The 16,662-nt window shown below is 37.9% G+C and overlaps 1 protein-coding gene across 1 annotated transcript; it reads right to left on the reverse strand.

The window, feature by feature from the left end:
* Positions 1-99: 99 nt before the first annotated feature.
* Positions 100-10,802, reverse strand: LOC121509741 (retinal dehydrogenase 1-like). Its single transcript, XM_041787394.1, has 14 exons — positions 10,698-10,802; positions 9,493-9,635; positions 8,627-8,731; positions 8,356-8,496; positions 8,111-8,240; positions 7,950-8,011; positions 7,408-7,536; positions 4,852-4,965; positions 4,607-4,709; positions 4,127-4,311; positions 3,871-4,035; positions 3,568-3,725; positions 2,801-2,875; positions 100-298 (listed from the first exon to the last, which is right to left on the reverse strand). Exons 1-14 carry the CDS (start codon positions 10,756-10,758, stop codon positions 226-228), a joined length of 1,644 nt encoding a protein of 547 aa, XP_041643328.1. The 5' UTR covers positions 10,759-10,802; the 3' UTR covers positions 100-225.
* Positions 10,803-16,662: the final 5,860 nt, after the last annotated feature.

Consider the following 16,662-nt stretch of genomic DNA (forward strand, 5'->3'; position numbering starts at 1 on the left):
GCAGAGGAGAACAGATGAATGAGCATCTTTAGATATATAGACAATGAGACCAAACTCTGATAAAAAGTGGAAAAAATAGAGGTATCCGAGGGAGAGGAACAGGAATAAATGATCATGGTGTCACAGATATTCAGAAGCCATTAGATTATTTACAATTTTTGGAGAAGTCATTTAGTGAAAAAGACTTTAAAAGCCAGGAGAAGGTCAGTCCTGTTATGTGAAGAACTACGAGTTCTTCTTCGAGACTTTTATGGTGACTGCTTTGACCTCGGTGTACTCTTGGAGCGCGTATTCACCCCTGAAAAACATAACAAAAAAACAAAACAAAACAAAACAAAACACTGGTTAATTAAAGCTGCATTAATGTATGATTTTTTCCTCTGATAAGAAGTAACAGAACCCATAAAATGCCTAAACTAACATTGTAGTTATGAACTGGGTTCTTTGGAAGAGAGACAATAGAATGCAGTGTGCTACACGCAAAGCATTCTGGGATCACTTGCAGGATTAACTAGGGACACAGTCTAAACTGTAATGCATCCACCTGCTTCTTGTTGCCAATGTTTTCTAAGTACTGCTGCCACAATACTCTTTAACACTAGTAAACAACAGTGAACTGATGGCACTGATGGCATATTATTGGAACAGTGTGATTTAGCATTGTTTTGATCTAGAAGAAGAAGCTGACCATGGGCTGTGTCAGGTAATACATATAGAGTCTTGCACTGGGTTCGGTACCAGCAGGTGACCTGCAAAATTCGTTCAGCTACTGGTAGAAAATATAATTACAGAATTTAACGAGTACAGGCACGGGTGAAAATGCATGTGGGTAGATGGTAGCTGACAACAATAATTAAAAAAAAGAAAATCATAGGCTATATGACAAAGATTACCATTATTTTTACATCTAAATAAGAAAATACTATCAAGTATGATCAGGAGTAGTTACTTGGAACTTAGAGGAAATATTAGACTCTTTTATTTTCTATCTTACCTACAGTCCTTAACAAATTTATTAGACCACCTGTCTCAAAGACCATCCAGCATCATGAAGTGATTTTCATTTTCACTCTTTCATTTTCAGTGAGCTCTCCATGTTTTACCATTTTGTACAGGAATGAGGGATTTCAAACTGATTTCACCCAAATTTGAGCCGGCTCACTTGGCTTCTCTGAGAAGTCAGTAATTAATCAAGCATAACATTCAACCACTAAAACTTATTTTTCTGTTCAGGGATGCAAGTAAATAACTATAATTTCACATATTAATCAAGAAATAATAATGTGCTTTATTATTTTTTCAGTTTTTTTGTAAATCAGTAAATTTGAAAATTCATGGATAACAATAATAATTATATTTTAGCAATAAAAATATCATTTTGGTTAAAGAGTTTCTACATATTGGTGTATTAACCATTGCAGAAACATAAAAAATGATTTTGGTTTTACCAATTTTTACCAATGCTGTTAATTTAAGGCAGCTGTGGCATAAACCTTACTTGGGGTGGTGGTCTATTAAATTTGTTAAGCACTGTATTTATTAGCTTATATGTGGACTTGTTTTTGGCAAATGTGTTGTAGGCACCCAAGGAAATGACTCTCGAAGTGCCTATGCTGCACACTGTTGTAAGTTTTATTCTTTTACAGTCTTTGGTTATAATACAGTTGTTTACAGTTGTATGTACAGTTGTTTTAACGCATGTATTTATTAATGTTTGCATGCATTTGCGAGTGTTTTCATTTGTGAAAGAAAGAAAAGGCGCAGCAGGAGGCTCATTTACCGCTGCTTATCTGTGTGCACTACATGCACAAGCATAGGGCTGGGCAATTAATCGCAAATTAGATTAAATTGCAATATGGCCTGATGCAATTTAAAAATGGCAGGAGTTGCAATATTTCTTTAACTTGAAATGTGTCAAAATACCAGTTAAATAAATCCTATTTTTTGCAGCGGCAGAGATTTTTTGCACTTTATGCAAACATTTAAGTGTCAAATTTGTTATAAGCGTTTACAAAAATCCTCCTTTATGTGTTTTATATTTTCTTAATCAAAATGAGTGACATAAAAATGATAATGCACTTCAATAAAGCAAATTACATTTAATTTGCAATATGATCCAAGGCTGGCAGTGCTAGTGCTGCTAATGTTTGCCACATTCGGTAAACCACTGGACTGTTATGGTGTAAAGTTTATTTACCTTTACAGTGTGAAGTTGGTTGACCTTGGACTAGTCGACACAACAGAACTATAATTTACATTTAATCAGATGTGAAATTATTCACCAGGGAACATCACTGGTCTATATGGCTTAGAAATGTAACGTGGGGCTGGCTTTAAAAACTGTTGGAAATGTTTGAAGTGATATACAGTAGGTACTCGATCAAAATATACATACAGTGTAACAATGTCATTAAGCAGATGCTTTTATCTGAAGAGGTGCCCATCTGACTGCTAGACAGGTGTTCCAGGAGTAAAGGACCTTGCCCAAGGGCCAAAACTGGATGTTAATTCTGTACTGACCGGGATTCAAACCATCGAACTCCCATACCAAAGTCAGTGGTGTAACCCACAGAGCTTCCCAGCCTCCCCCCGGTATTAGTATTAGTATATAATTTTTAATTTAAGATATTAATAGTCATTTTCAATTGATGTAGACATTTCGTTCTTATATAAAATACAAATCATATTTATGGGACACGATGAACAACTGCCTTCTTTATGTACTCCCACCTCTGTAACGAAACGTCCCTCATGTGAATCAACCATGCCAGACATGAGATGACAAACGAGGTACACTCACAGTTCTCTTCCATTTCCAGACATCTTGTAGCCGCCAAAGGGACACTGAGCACTCATGGCATTGTAGCAGTTCACCCTGGAATACATCAAAACATTAAGTTCACCTGGGGCCTGTGCTGCAAAGCAGAATTTTAGGTTAGCGAGGTAAATGCAAGGTTAATTCAGGGTTGTCCATACTGTGAAGGTGGTTTGTTTTTTGCCAGGGTAGATCCTAAAAGGCTCTGGGGGAGGTTATAAGAGACTGACCTCTATTAAACTTCCCCTATTGACAAGTTAGAGCAAAGAATTCTTTTAAATGAAAGAAAAGGATTTTTTCTTGGGTGAACAAACAGAATGGAGATACAAGAAGCCATACGTGCACATTCAAACAAAGCTATTCTCTCTTTCTATCCCGTTTTCCTGCAACTTGTAAATGTAGCTGTGTTGTTTTCAGTCTGTGGAAGCCTGTTTTTGAGTTAGTCATATTCTTGGAATATCATAATTTGCACTGAGTTTATATGATCCACAAATGGCTGATTCATTCATATTTGTGACTGGTTGTACGCCTCCAGCATCGGCCCTTTTATGTAAGCATGCTCAAAAGGTGAATAACCATCTTTATGTGACCACTAAGCGTGATCTCTTATGTCCAGGTTTTTGAAGCCAGGTAGCCAAAAGACAACAGACTATGCAGCTTAAGTCTGGGATTTCTGAGGTTCAAACTTCAGATTTATCAGGACAATCAACAAACCTGGACTGCTAAAGACTACTGGAGGATTTGATCCCTACCAGACCATGCCAGCCTGCAGGGCAGAGGAGACTGTGAGGGCTTTGTCGATGTCGTTAGTAAACACTCCTGCTGCCAGGCCGTAGTGTGTGGCGTTTGCCCTCTGGATGACTTCATGGACACTTCGGAAACACATGATCTGCTGCACTGGACCAAAAATCTAAAAGGGAGGGAAGAGTGAGGGTGAGGATGAAAAGGTTACATGAGGAGGAATTTCACAACCGAGTGAGAGATTTAGGACTCAGATGATCATGAGTGAGATAAAGCATGCTTCTGTCTGTGCAGGTGTTTTCAGAACAGGGTACCTCTTCTTTGGCGATGCGCATTTCATCGGAGACATTTGAGAAGACGGTGGGTTGAATGAAAAGTCCCTGCTGACCCCACGAGGAACCCCCACACTCCAGTGTAGCCCCCTCCCTCTTCCCGCTCTCTATCAGATCCATTATCTTATCAAACTGCTTCTGGTCAATCTGTGGGAAAACGCATCTCAGTTCATTTTCCTGCAGGTATTTTAAGGTCATTTGTTTGAACCACTGTCAAATAAAAAAAACTGTCCTGTACCTGTGGTCCTTGGTCAACCCCTGGCAGTAAGGGGTTTCCTAAGACTTTGGATTTGGCTTTTTCTACACTGAGGCGGACGAACTCTTCGTAGATCGGCTCCTCTACAAACACCCTGGATCCAGCCAGACAGCACTGACCCTGGTTGAAGAACAGACCACTGTGGGCCTGCTCCACTGCATACTCTACTGCAAGATAGCCGTCAACACATATGAAAGGAAGTGAGGGCCCTATATGAGCTCTATTTACCCAAAAAAATGGGATTTACTTTAAATCTTTATGTGGGGATACTTTGAAAACAACATCTAACTAGTGTACTGTGACTTAAGTAGATTTCCAATCTTATTTTAGGCAGCTTTTTGTACATTATTGTGCTATTTTTTCAGCCCTTTGCCTTCATCATGAGTGAAATAACTAACAAATCCCTAGATCAAATAAAATCAATGCACAAAGTCATCATAATTTATTTCATTAAATACTCACAGTCACAGTCGGCAAAAACAATATTTGGGTTTTTTCCCCCGAGTTCCAGTGTAACTCTTTTCAGGTTGCTTTCACCTGCAGCCTTCTGGATTAGTTTCCCAACCTGACAGCCATAGAGAGCAAAGACCAATACAAAATTATGTTACAGTAAAAGACTCAGAACAATCAGGATCAAATAATACTGAAGCACCAGAAAAGGTGAGAGAAATCTGCTTAATTTGCTCTTCACTCTAGCAGATACTGACAGCAGTGGATCCAGTGAAGGCTACTTTGTCGATGTCCATGTGGTGAGAAATGGCACAGCCAGCTGTATGACCGTAACCGGGCACCACATTAACCACACCTGGAGGAAAACCAGCCTGAGCACACAGAGACAGAGGGAGGAATAAAAAACTCAACTACTTAATGTCAATAGATACTGTGACTCTTTATAGACACTTTTGCATTTATATAGAGTTTTTCTGTCTCTATAGTTGTTAGAAGTTTTTTCATAGCTATGTTTCATAGCTATCTCCCAACACCTTTGCTATCTTTTTATGGCTTTGATTTGACTCTATAAACCAGGGGTGTCAAACTCATATTGAGTCCGGGGCCAGATTTGCTCTGATGAGAAGTCCTGAGGGTCGGACTATTTAGGCCAGGAATGTGAAAGCCAATTGCGGATTCTGAATTTAGGCCTTACCTAAGAGCCGAACAAGGTCAACATTTCAACATAAACTGTCAACCTCATTTTCACCATTAGTAAAATCTGAAAAACCATATAGATAACACTGATTGTAAATCATTCTGAGATTAAAAAAAAAAAGTCAAAATGTTAAGTTTAAAGGCTATAAGTCTGGGATAAAAAGTCAAACTTACTGGTTCAAAAGGGTCAAAACATGAAATTTAAAGGCAAAATAATGTTTTTAAAAGGCAAAATCACAAGTTTAAAAGGTAATAATATGACTTAGAATTTTGAATTGTGATTCTTGAAGGTCAAACATAAAAAAGTCAAAATCCCAAGTTTAAGTCAGAACTGTGAGATGCAAAATTGAAAATAATACATTAATTTCTTTTCCCACCTTACTGACTTTTTATCTAACTTCTTTTACTCTTTTCTTTTTCAGATTTTTATAATTTAACAAGGATATGCTAACTCATCAAAGTTAAGTTTACATGTTTATACTGGAGGAAATCTGAAGACCCCCTACTGGTGGGCCAGTTATGATAGAAAGATTGTATGATCGGATACAACTGTACCAAGGGCCGGATTTGGCCCCTGGGCCTTGAGTTTGATACCTGTTCTATAGACATTAGTTCACCTTTTTGAGTATTTATAGTGGTTTTACATTCATGCATAGTCATTTTCTATCTCTTTGTTGTCATGTGGCTTCTGTGTATAGCCATATTCTGTCTCTACAAATGCTTCTTCATTTGTATACTGTGTTTTTGTGTGTCTTTATAGTTGTTGGAGGTTTTCATTGCTAGGTTGCTACCTATAAACTCCCTTGGTATCTATTTATAAATGTTTTTTACAAGACATTAGTGCATTTTTAGGTGTTTACAGTTGTTTTACATTCATGTTATTATTAATTTATTCTATTTATTCATTTACATTATGCAACCAGAGAAAGCCTCATTGAGATCAAGAATCTCATTTTTACAACAGTGTCCTGGCCAAGACGGGTAGCAGCACAATCAACAGTTATAGACATGACACGACACATAATGAATTTAATTAGTTATTTCAGAGCATTAAACAGATAATTGTAATGAATTTCAATGAATATTTTAATGAATTTCAAGCATTTCAATTACAAATATTGAAGTGACTAAGACTGTCAGTGGATTTCACCACCACTGCAGCCCTGCCAGTGGTTACAGGGCAGTTCAATGTGTTTCCTGGCATGCCAGTGTTTGTGTTTCCACTGCCAAAAGTTGCAAAAGGCACGAAAAGAACTGACCAGTACTTGTTAGGGTACCGAGTATACAAATTCGTCCCTTAAGGGTGGAGCGAGATAAAACGCATTCCACGGACTGGTTTGGGGAAAAAAACCCTCACTACCTGTGCAACTGTGGTAATAATGAACAAACACAAGACATGCCATAATTTGTACTAAGCCTAGAGGCTAGCTAATACATAATGTAAATATATATACTATTTCGTGAATAAACCTTGTGGAATAGTGGTTAGATTGAAATGACGACTCAATTCAGGACAGCAACTCATGAACTCATGAGCCAGTAGTGATGTGACGTTTGAGACAGCTGTTTAATGTGCAAGCAGATTTCCTTTTTACCAATTTTGTTGCTGTTTAATAGATGTGAAAAGCCAAAATGACACCAAATGATAGGACTGGGTTTAAAAAACAATTCTCCTATTCAGATTGATTCTCATTTTTTAAATTCATATATATTGATTCATATAATACTGACAGTGACTGGTAGACTTACGCCTCTTATGCAGCTTGAAACTTGACCTGCATTGCCTCTAAAAGCCTTAGACTCAGAGGTTTGATTCCTATGCCCAATCACTTTATTTTAGATACCTGGTGTGTGTTATCAATACCAGCTGTATATGCATATGTGCCACATGAATGTAAAATAAAATGTCAATACAACTAGTTTGGGGTTATTTAAAAAAAAATCTTGATATTTTTTTAATTATGTGTCTGGTTGGAACGTTCTTTGTACTATTTCCAACTTTTGCTCTGATTTGATCTTGAAATCTTTAATATTGAAAAGTCTTATTGTTTAAAGCACTTTGAACTGCTTCATACATGAATGGTGCTCTATAAATAAAAAATTAATAAATCAGGTACCTCTTTGATGAGTGCAGCCATGTGAAGGGCTGATAATGGGGTCTGCTCTGCAGGCTTGATGACTACAGTGTTCCCGCAGCACAGAGCTGGAGCGATCTTCCATGTAAACATCATCAACGGGAAGTTCCACTGAAGCAAACATGTTTGAGAAGCAGTAACATGGGGAAAGTATGAGGAATAAACACCTCGTAAACAGTAAATTTACATGTTTTTTGTCCTACTTTTGGACCTTTCTTTTCCCTTCTTCAGTCTAGTTTAATTTATTCAAGGAGGAAGTTACCAAATATTTAGATTCAAAAGAATATTATTTGTTTAAGATAAATATACAGTATGTGTCAAGAACACATTCATATCTTTGATTTACTGAATGATGGCTGAATATAACTATACACAAAAATATTTTCAGTTGGCACATAAATGTCCTAATGAGACTCTAATATGCACTGGAGCCTTGCTCATTACACTCCATACAGTCACTGCAGAGAAAAATAAATAAAACAATGTTGTACATTGTCTCCTAAAGAATAATTTTGTGTACTCACAGGAATAATCTGGCCACATACTCCGATAGGCTCATGCCGTGTGTAAGTAAAATACTCTCCATCTACAAAAGAATTATAGTGAATTTGTGACGGCTATGGATACACAATGACTTTGAGCTTTGAAATCATAATATCTTCAAAGTTAACAGAAGGTCACTCACCCACAGGGATGGTTTTGCCCTGAATTTTATCAGCCCAGCCTGCGTAATATCTCAAGGTTTTGATTGTGGCCAACAGATCCACAAAATATGCCATGAGGAACACTTTTCCAGAGTCTAGACTCTCTAGTGTCTACAAATAAACAGGACAATAATTAGTGGATCATTTCAGGGCAAATAAAAATAGCACTAGCACACAAGCAATATTTAAAACAACAATTTAATGCATGAATGCATGTTTTCCTCACTGCCAGTAGTAGCCGGTCTCGCTCCACTAAGTCAGCGAGTCTGTTGAGTAGTTGACCTCGATCGGAGGCATCCATGGACCGCCATGGTGACCCCGTTTGAAAGGCAGCTCTGGCACTCCTCACTGCCTCGTCCACATCTTCCTAAGAGAGTTTAAAATGAGAGGTGATCTCGTTATTTACCTAAAGTCAGGTACACTTTACTGGCATATATACAAACATAAAAACTGATCAAACTTTTATCCTCATAAAGTGAATACTATAATTCACTCACTGTGTCAGCCTCCTCCACTTCACACAGCAGGTTCCCTGTAGCAGGATCATACACAGAAATCTTTCTTCCGCTGCAGGACTCCAGCCACTCGTTGTTGATGAACAGCTGTGACATCAGAGTGAAATTAGAAAAGAATAAAACACGCGGAAATTAATTCTTCAAGTAAGTTTAATCCTCATGGGGTATCTCCCCCGCAGATTGTCTGAGAGCAGATCAAAGACTGTCCTAACATGTGCTGCAGCTCTTCTCAGCCTGATAAAGTTAATAACAGGCTGACTGTATTTAGAAGGGAACAATTGTTTATGCTCAGTTGTCTTTTATGGGAAACATCTGTATGCTGTAAAGCTTTTAGAGTATTTTCAGGTAATTCTCTAAATGACAAAGGAGGTGTAAATATATCCGTGCTGCACTCATCTTCTTAGAACCTCATTTCCTGTCCCTGCAAATTACAAACCCAAAATATTTTCCTTTTTCTTTTAACACTAACCACAAGTTTTGCTTTACTTCCAACGTGATACACAATTACACATTACAGAGCAACAGAACCAGCTTTCATCAGGTCAATTAACTGACATACAGATGATTAATCTGTTTAATAAATTAGCATTGTCCCTCAGACACTTATATATGTTATGATGGGGCTCCCTAATATTGACAACCCAAAATTTAAATCAGAATTGTAAAAAGATGATTTTCTGATGTAAACTCCTCAACAATCACTCCCCATCTGTCAGATCAAAAACTCCTAACCAAAACCATTCCAGTAGTCAAAGTTGAATTTTACAAACCATGTACCAAAGAGTATATATGTAAAAACAAAGAAAGCTGTCCTAAACTAGAGCTAACTCTCCACTATTGCAGCTTACCTTGGTGTAGTGAATGGAGAGATCTGGGATGGGCATGGGGAGAGTGTGTGGCTCAGCTCCATCTACATGCTGTGGTTTGAGACTCTGCTCTGGATCCTGGTGGTTGCACCCATTTCCAGAGTTCATGCTGGCATGTTTTCCCACTGAAAAACACAAGAGGAAGACATCAAGCTTGTGAATACACTGGTGTTCATCTGTATGCTCTAAATGTGCGTGTGAACACTTGATTGTGAAAGTTAATATCTGGACCACTGAGTGGGAATAGCCGTTTCATCATAACCCTGTGCTGGAGAGAAACTGTGCCAAATGAGGTACTGGCATCGTCAGGAGGGTAACACCATGGGGCCAAGGGTCCCGAATGGCACCGTAAAGTCGGGCATGCTGTGGACGGGGCTGACCCTGTCTGAGCAGAGAGGATTGTAGAACAGTAGGAAAGACTCCAAAAGAAAATACTTCAACATGTTTGTTGGAAAGCTCAAAGCATGATGAAAAATGAGCTGGACTGTAGAAAATAGAAAAGGGTTGTATGATGAAAAAAGATGATACAGAGTGTTTCATCTCTCATGAGACATGCAAGTCGCCCATATAGCACCTACCAATTTAACAAGTTTTCAACAATAATCCTAATGATCCTCAAGACAATATTTAGCCTATAATTTAGAACCTTTTTTAGGAACTAATACATTTAAAACACTCCATCTCTATTCAGAATATGTAGATAACTAGGAACTTTATATTGCGGTTAGGTAGGTTTTTCATTAACTCAGATTTAGCTATTATACTTTTTAACAAAAGGAGTTTCATAGTTGATACAATTATCAACAATGCAATTCCTACAACAAAATTAACAAGGCATAAAATATATAAAATGATGAAAATAATGACAAATTAAAGGAGAATGCACGCTACTTTAATGATACAGAGTAAAGAAAACAAAAACCATGATAGAAAAATCGAGAAATTACAAGAAACTAGAGGCAAATGATATTTAAATCAAAATATTGGAAATCTTTTGAAAAAAAGGGTTAAAAAATAACATTAAAAATGATGAAAGAAGATAGGGTTAACTCAAAGGCATTCAGAACACACTAAGTTTTAACCTAATCCAATGATAAGGTAAACTTTAGCTCTCCAGATGTTTCAGCTGTGACACAACTGCTTTTCTGTCCGTCTCAGGGTTTTCCTGAAATGAAAGTTTTTGTTACCTGAGGAAGAAGCAGGTGGGGTTCCTCCTGTCGGGTGAGTTCCCACTCCGGTTACCGGCATGTTTCCGTTCCTCCTGTCTCTCCGTCAGTCCGCGGAGCAGCTTTATAGACCCGCCGCTCTGAGGCTCCGCGACCAAGAAAACTGGTGCATCACGTCCCGTCACACCGGGAGTCCTCCTTGGTCCTCCGAGAGTCCGCTGCCTGCGCGCGCTAATCACCGTTCAGACGGAACCAATCTCTGTTTACCTCGCGTGCCCTGGGCGGAAGGCGCGCGCACTGCTTTCCCTCCTCTCTGTTTCATGAAAGCAGTTTAACTTTTGTAATTGGTAAGTATTTAAACCTTAATAGATATTTAACGTTGGCATAAAGTGAAGTTCATTTGTAATACAAAAGACAATTTCTGTAGCAAACCACAGACATTAAGAAGTTAGAAATCAGGAAGTACAGTTTTAAACTAATACGTTTTGAGGACAAGTAAGCTAGGCTACCGCTGCCTACCTAAACTTAGGACAATGCAAATATTAGAGCTCCTTCACTGTCAGTGTTAAAAGGCCCATATACATTTCCTCACTATTGTCATCCACTTTCCCCCAAAAAGCTCACTTAAAACAATTGCCTCAATTTAAGTTGTTCAAAGTTTCATAGCATGCTGTGCATGGTTTGGTTGATGCATAGGTTTTTAATTGCTCTTTGAGTCAATGCACATTTTATACCTAAGTCTTAGATGGGATGAAAATGATGACAGGAATCTTTTCTTTTCATTTTATACTTTCTACAAATAATACAATAAACATTTTCACTTGGAAGCTGAGCTTGATGCTAACACACAGTAAAAACCCTCCAACGATTGGCTGACAGAATTAACTTTGTGATGTGGTAATTAGGGATGCACTGATCCACATTTTTTCAGTTCCGATCCGATTCTGATAAATATGTGCCGATATCGATACTGATTCTGATATATATACTTTTTTTAACAATTATTATTGTTGTTGGTATAATGTGTGAGGTTACATGAGGCTGTAGTAAACCACCCAGCTCCTCTTATTAAAAAGCAAAAAAATAGAAAAATGAATTGAATTTAAATGTATTCCAAACAAATTTATTTGAGCTACTACTAAAAAAATAAATATCAGCATTATCCTGTCTATAATGCTATTTAATGAACCTCCCGCCACTAGAGACTGCCGTAGCTTCAGTTAATGGCCACAGCCTTCCTCTCTGACCCTTCACAGGATGTAAACAATCAGAAGGTCGTTAGTAGCTAACGGCTAAGCAATTAGTGTATAGTAGGAAGACCGCGGTATGACAGTTTTCCAAAGGAGTAAATGGAAATAAAGTGGTATGTGGGCTAAGCTCACATATGACTACTCACCCAAAGTGAAAAGAAGCCAAATATCAAAGCACGATATTAATCTGCAAAGAGGAACGAAGGCGGGCGGTGCTAGCGCTAGCCACACTGTATTATCAGGCTGATGTCACACCCACTCTTCTTTGTGTTCTCTCATCTTTAGAATAGTTTTGACTATTCTAAATAAAGAATTACGTTTAATCCACTAGGTAATTAAACCGCTAAGAATATCCCTAACTAATACCAGCTCAGTTACACACAGTCTCCTGTGAGACTGTGGTGCATTCATGGTCTACCGCAAACTGTGGGATCGATTTGGATCGGGGCCGTCAGTCAGATATCCGATCTATTAATTATGTCCATATCGGACCCAATACCGATATTGGATCAGATTGGTCCCATCCCTAGGGGTAATTTTATCTTAAGAAATTACCTGTTTTAGATGATATATAAGTTTACTAGAATTTCTTCAGTCTGTGAAGCTTCAGTGTCAGTGTGCTGAGCAATAAAGCTGCTTACTGGCTAACTAGCTATGATGAGTTAGTTGTCCACTTGATATGAAATAGAGTCAGATTGATCAGTGGATATGAAGTGCTGTCAGATTGTCTTGGCAGTTTGAAATAGATTTACTGTATATATTTAAGTGAAAAGTTAGAGGGTTTAATTAGATTTAAAAAACAGTTAACTCAAACAAACAGCTTAGCTTAGCTTGATTGGCTAAGATATTTCTTTAAACATGGTACATTCCTACCTGGCCACTTTCTTCACTGATCTCTTTACATGAAATATTTGCACTTTTTTTTTTGTCTCTGTAATTCTACAAACATATATTCCAAGCAACTGAACAGCAAAAAATGACAAACTTTTTCTCTCCCTAATGGCTTCAGGTAGTTTCTGTCAGGTTTCTATTCACGTGTAAAGAAGTATTCCTCCTTGCATTGGATACTAGTAGGCATCATCTGTATATTTATGTATATATAATATTACTTGCATAGATGGAAACATGGGTAAGGTCCAAACTACATTTATATTTATGAGCTGAAATGAATTTGGAAATACTGGCATATCAGATCTCAGCAAAACCAAATACTGTGCATCCCTATTTTTCCTGTAAGTGAGGTTAAGTTCCTGATCTGGGTTCCACCAAAATGTAAAAAAGTCTATTGTAACTTATTTGAATAATAATAATTTTCTCATCTTAACTGTATGAGAAAGAGAAGGCTAAGTCCTGTTAGCCCATCATCACTGATAATTATGGTTGCAGGCTACAGTGTCATTTTGTAAACTGAAGTATCCAAAAAAAGTAGTTTTTCCTCAAGACAGGGCATTTGGACTTACCAGCCTACTTCTGTAGGTCCTTTTGCTCCATTGCAAAACTTCCTGTCATCTTGCAGCACATGCAGAGAGTACAAGCTCAACTACAAGGCAGCAAACATTATTGGGAAGATGCTTGCTTTGATAAATTGGCCTCCTGCTGCTTCGCTGTCTCTCAGGAACAATGCGATCACATAACTGTGTCTGGTGTGCCTATTTTGATCTTGGTTGTCTGGAAATACACACAGCGCTTTAAAGAATTATCCCCAGGGAAAACACAACCCCTGTAATTAACCCTTGTTAAATAATGGAGTGATGCAAAACAAAGTACACTGTCCTACTATACTACATTTAGCTCTGTTTAGTCATACAGTTGATTAGTGCTAAAAGGAAATGGGTTTGAGAATAACTATTCAAGTTTTTTTTTTTTTTTTTGAATGGTTGTCAAAAAAGTATTTTTCCAAATTATGCCTGTGAAGAAGTTGTGAGCTTTAGTGAAAAAATCTAATCCCACCATCTGGGTTACTTTCATCATACTGGGGCCAAATGAGTTGAAAATGGTCTCTTTATGGTAAGCATGCACAGATATCTCCATTTAGATATGTCACATCTTTAAGAGGGCACACTTGGGGATGCTTTCTTTCTGGATATAATCTGGAAAAAAAGCATCCCCAAGTGTTTAAATAGGCTTGGGCTGTATGCAGAAAGATCTTCTATGTATGTCAGTAGTAGATGTTTTTCTATTGTGTCACAGCAATATAATGCTGGCTCCCATTCAGATAGGTTATTGATTATCCGGAAGATGTGACCTGGCAATTTTTACTCTTTGGTCTAAGAAGAGTACAAAAAGTATACACAAAAACAATGACTTTATCAGGAGAAGTGTTCTAGTTTTATAATTGTAAGCATGTTTGCATGCACATTTTAAGTTAAGGTCTAATTTAAGTTTCAACCCCATGGAATCTTGTTTAAAAAGTTTTCCTCACAGACAGTTCAACATGCAGTCTGGCTCCACAGAGTCACTGTGTGTCTGTCTGCCAGACCTAATGGCGATACTGGACCGCCTTGTCCTGGAGAGGACATGGAGCAGTGGGTCAAAGGAGCTGTTGCTCGGCCTGACAGCACCGGGTGTCCCACGGTTGAGCTTGAGCTAAATTGACGGTTGAGTAGAGAGTGAGAGAGAGAGAAAGCTGGAGACTGAGAGATAGGGAGAGAACTGATGAGGAGGCACAAAATAAAGGAGGGAAGTGAAGGATGAAGGAACTAGTGAGAAGGATGGGAAATGAGTTTGGGGGAGAAAGAAAGAGTTTGAAGAAAAGAGAACTAAAGTCCTTCGTACTCAACTGCTAAGCCAAAAGGTTGAAGCTCTATTAATTCTTTTCAATTTTGGAGCCACTGTGGACAAAATAATATCTTTTATTTTATTGCTGTGTGTTTTTAGTGTTTTCTGACTAAAAAATCTTAACAGTTAACAAATCGCTTGCTTTTAATCTGTTGTTTTGTTTTTTTCTGATACCAGTGCTAATTCAATTCTTTTTATACGGTACCGGTGCCTAAACAATACCTAAATCAATGCTTTTGAGAGGAAAAAGTGTGCTGAAAGTCAGCTGAAGAATGAAAGCTGTCTAGGTATGGTAAAGGATTAGCAGAGATATCTGTATAAGAAGCCAGCTGAACATGGGATAACAAGAGGAAACCGGCGTAACTCAACACATAAATCACACAAATTCTATAATGTTTTTTTCTTGCCTTTCTTAGGGGGTGGCAGGGTATTGAAATTCAGTATCAATATCTGTGTGCTAATTCTGTCTGGTAGGTATTGGATGTGTTGGTACCAGTGCCATGTCAGTACTGGATTTTGATACTCATCCCTATTCATAGTTCATCAGTTTCTCAGTCAACTCGCTGGTGGTTGCTGTTTCTTTTGTAGTTCACACAGAGGAACTCATATTAATTTCAATCTTTTAAAGACCATCTAAAGCACTGGTTCCCAATCTGGGATTTGGGCCTAGTGATTTCGGGGGGGGGGGGGCACGATGCTTTGTCTGCACTAAGGTTGTCAAAATTAGGTGTACATATATTAACTAAAATTAATGTAACACACTTACTAGATGGTTTATAAAAGTTCTTTTGGTTGTGACAGATGTTTGTGGGCATGCTTTATCAAGATTTGTAACACTGACACTCTGTGTCCAGGGGGGCTCGCCATTTTTTTCTGCATGTAGGGCTGCCCCTTGGAAAAAGGGTAGGAACCACTGATCTAAAGACACCTCACACAATGTAATAGGCTATGTAGCGCTCCATTGTGCAGTTTGTTGTCTTTGTCTGTTTGTTGTAGCGCCAATTCATAACTGAAGTTATCTCAAGACACTTACAAAGAGGGCAGGTCTAGACCATACTCTCTGTTGTGGCCTATTAAAATAGACCAGTGTTAATCATTGATATTATAATAAAGGCTATACCCTATTATAATAAAGGCTAGCATTAATCACCTTTAGTACAGCACTAGCAGTATTTAGCCCAGTTACAGTGGCGACATAAACACTTCCCTAACTGTTGGGGAGGACTGTCAAGTAGGCCAGGCTCATGTTGACAGCTCTCTGCCAAAGGTGTGCTGGGGTTTGAAAGAGCTGGAAGAAGTGGGAGGGATGAGAGAAAAGCAGGAAGAGGATAGGGAGAAGAGAAACAACAAAACGCCAAATAAAAGACAAATATATGGCAGATGTGGCCATGAACTTATTTCCCATTTCAGTCTTAGGGTTGGAAAAATCCACATGTTATTACCTAAAAATACACAAATATACACAGATCATCTGTTTGCACTGCACTGTTTACTATAGAAGCCCCTAGTGGACATAGATCCATACTTTTTTTCACTCAGTTTCAGTGATAAGGAGTAATTCACTGTCATTTTCTTGAGATATCTACTTGTATAGTTTCTCAAAACAACAACACTGATTTCCATGATAGTTTTTCAGAAAGGACTGTTCATAACTCATTTATTGTGTCAATTTCTTGGATAAAAACAGTGTCATTATCCAAGTAAACAAGGTAAAGATGTTGAGAATCCAAAGTTTAAACAAAACCATGGAGAAATGGAGTAAAAAAAACATATACATGGATACATGTCCTCTTAGGGCTGTCATAGTTAACTGAAGCTGAATGTTATTACTTTTACTACTTGTTGCATGATTGTAATGCCATAAAATATTCCTTATTTTTTTGTGTGTATAAAAGACATTTGGATTCAGCCTTTGCTTTTTGGATTTGCATTTCGTCTGTAATGTCTGGGACGCTTTT

The sequence above is a fragment of the Cheilinus undulatus genome, linkage group 5, assembly GCF_018320785.1.
Source record: "Cheilinus undulatus linkage group 5, ASM1832078v1, whole genome shotgun sequence".
In the NCBI taxonomy this organism is placed as follows: domain Eukaryota; kingdom Metazoa; phylum Chordata; class Actinopteri; order Labriformes; family Labridae; genus Cheilinus; species Cheilinus undulatus.

Coding starts and splice junctions, on each gene's coding strand:
- LOC121509741 (XM_041787394.1), bottom strand. CDS start 10,758: ATGCCGGTAACCGGAGTGGGAACTCACCCGACAGGAGGAACCCCACCT. Junction 9,636..10,697: donor CCCACCTGCTTCTTCCTCAG/GTAACAAAAACT, acceptor TGTGTTTTTCAG/TGGGAAAACATGCCAGCATG. Junction 299..2,800: donor TCTGGAAATGGAAGAGAACT/GTGAGTGTACCT, acceptor TATGTTTTTCAG/GGGTGAATACGCGCTCCAAG.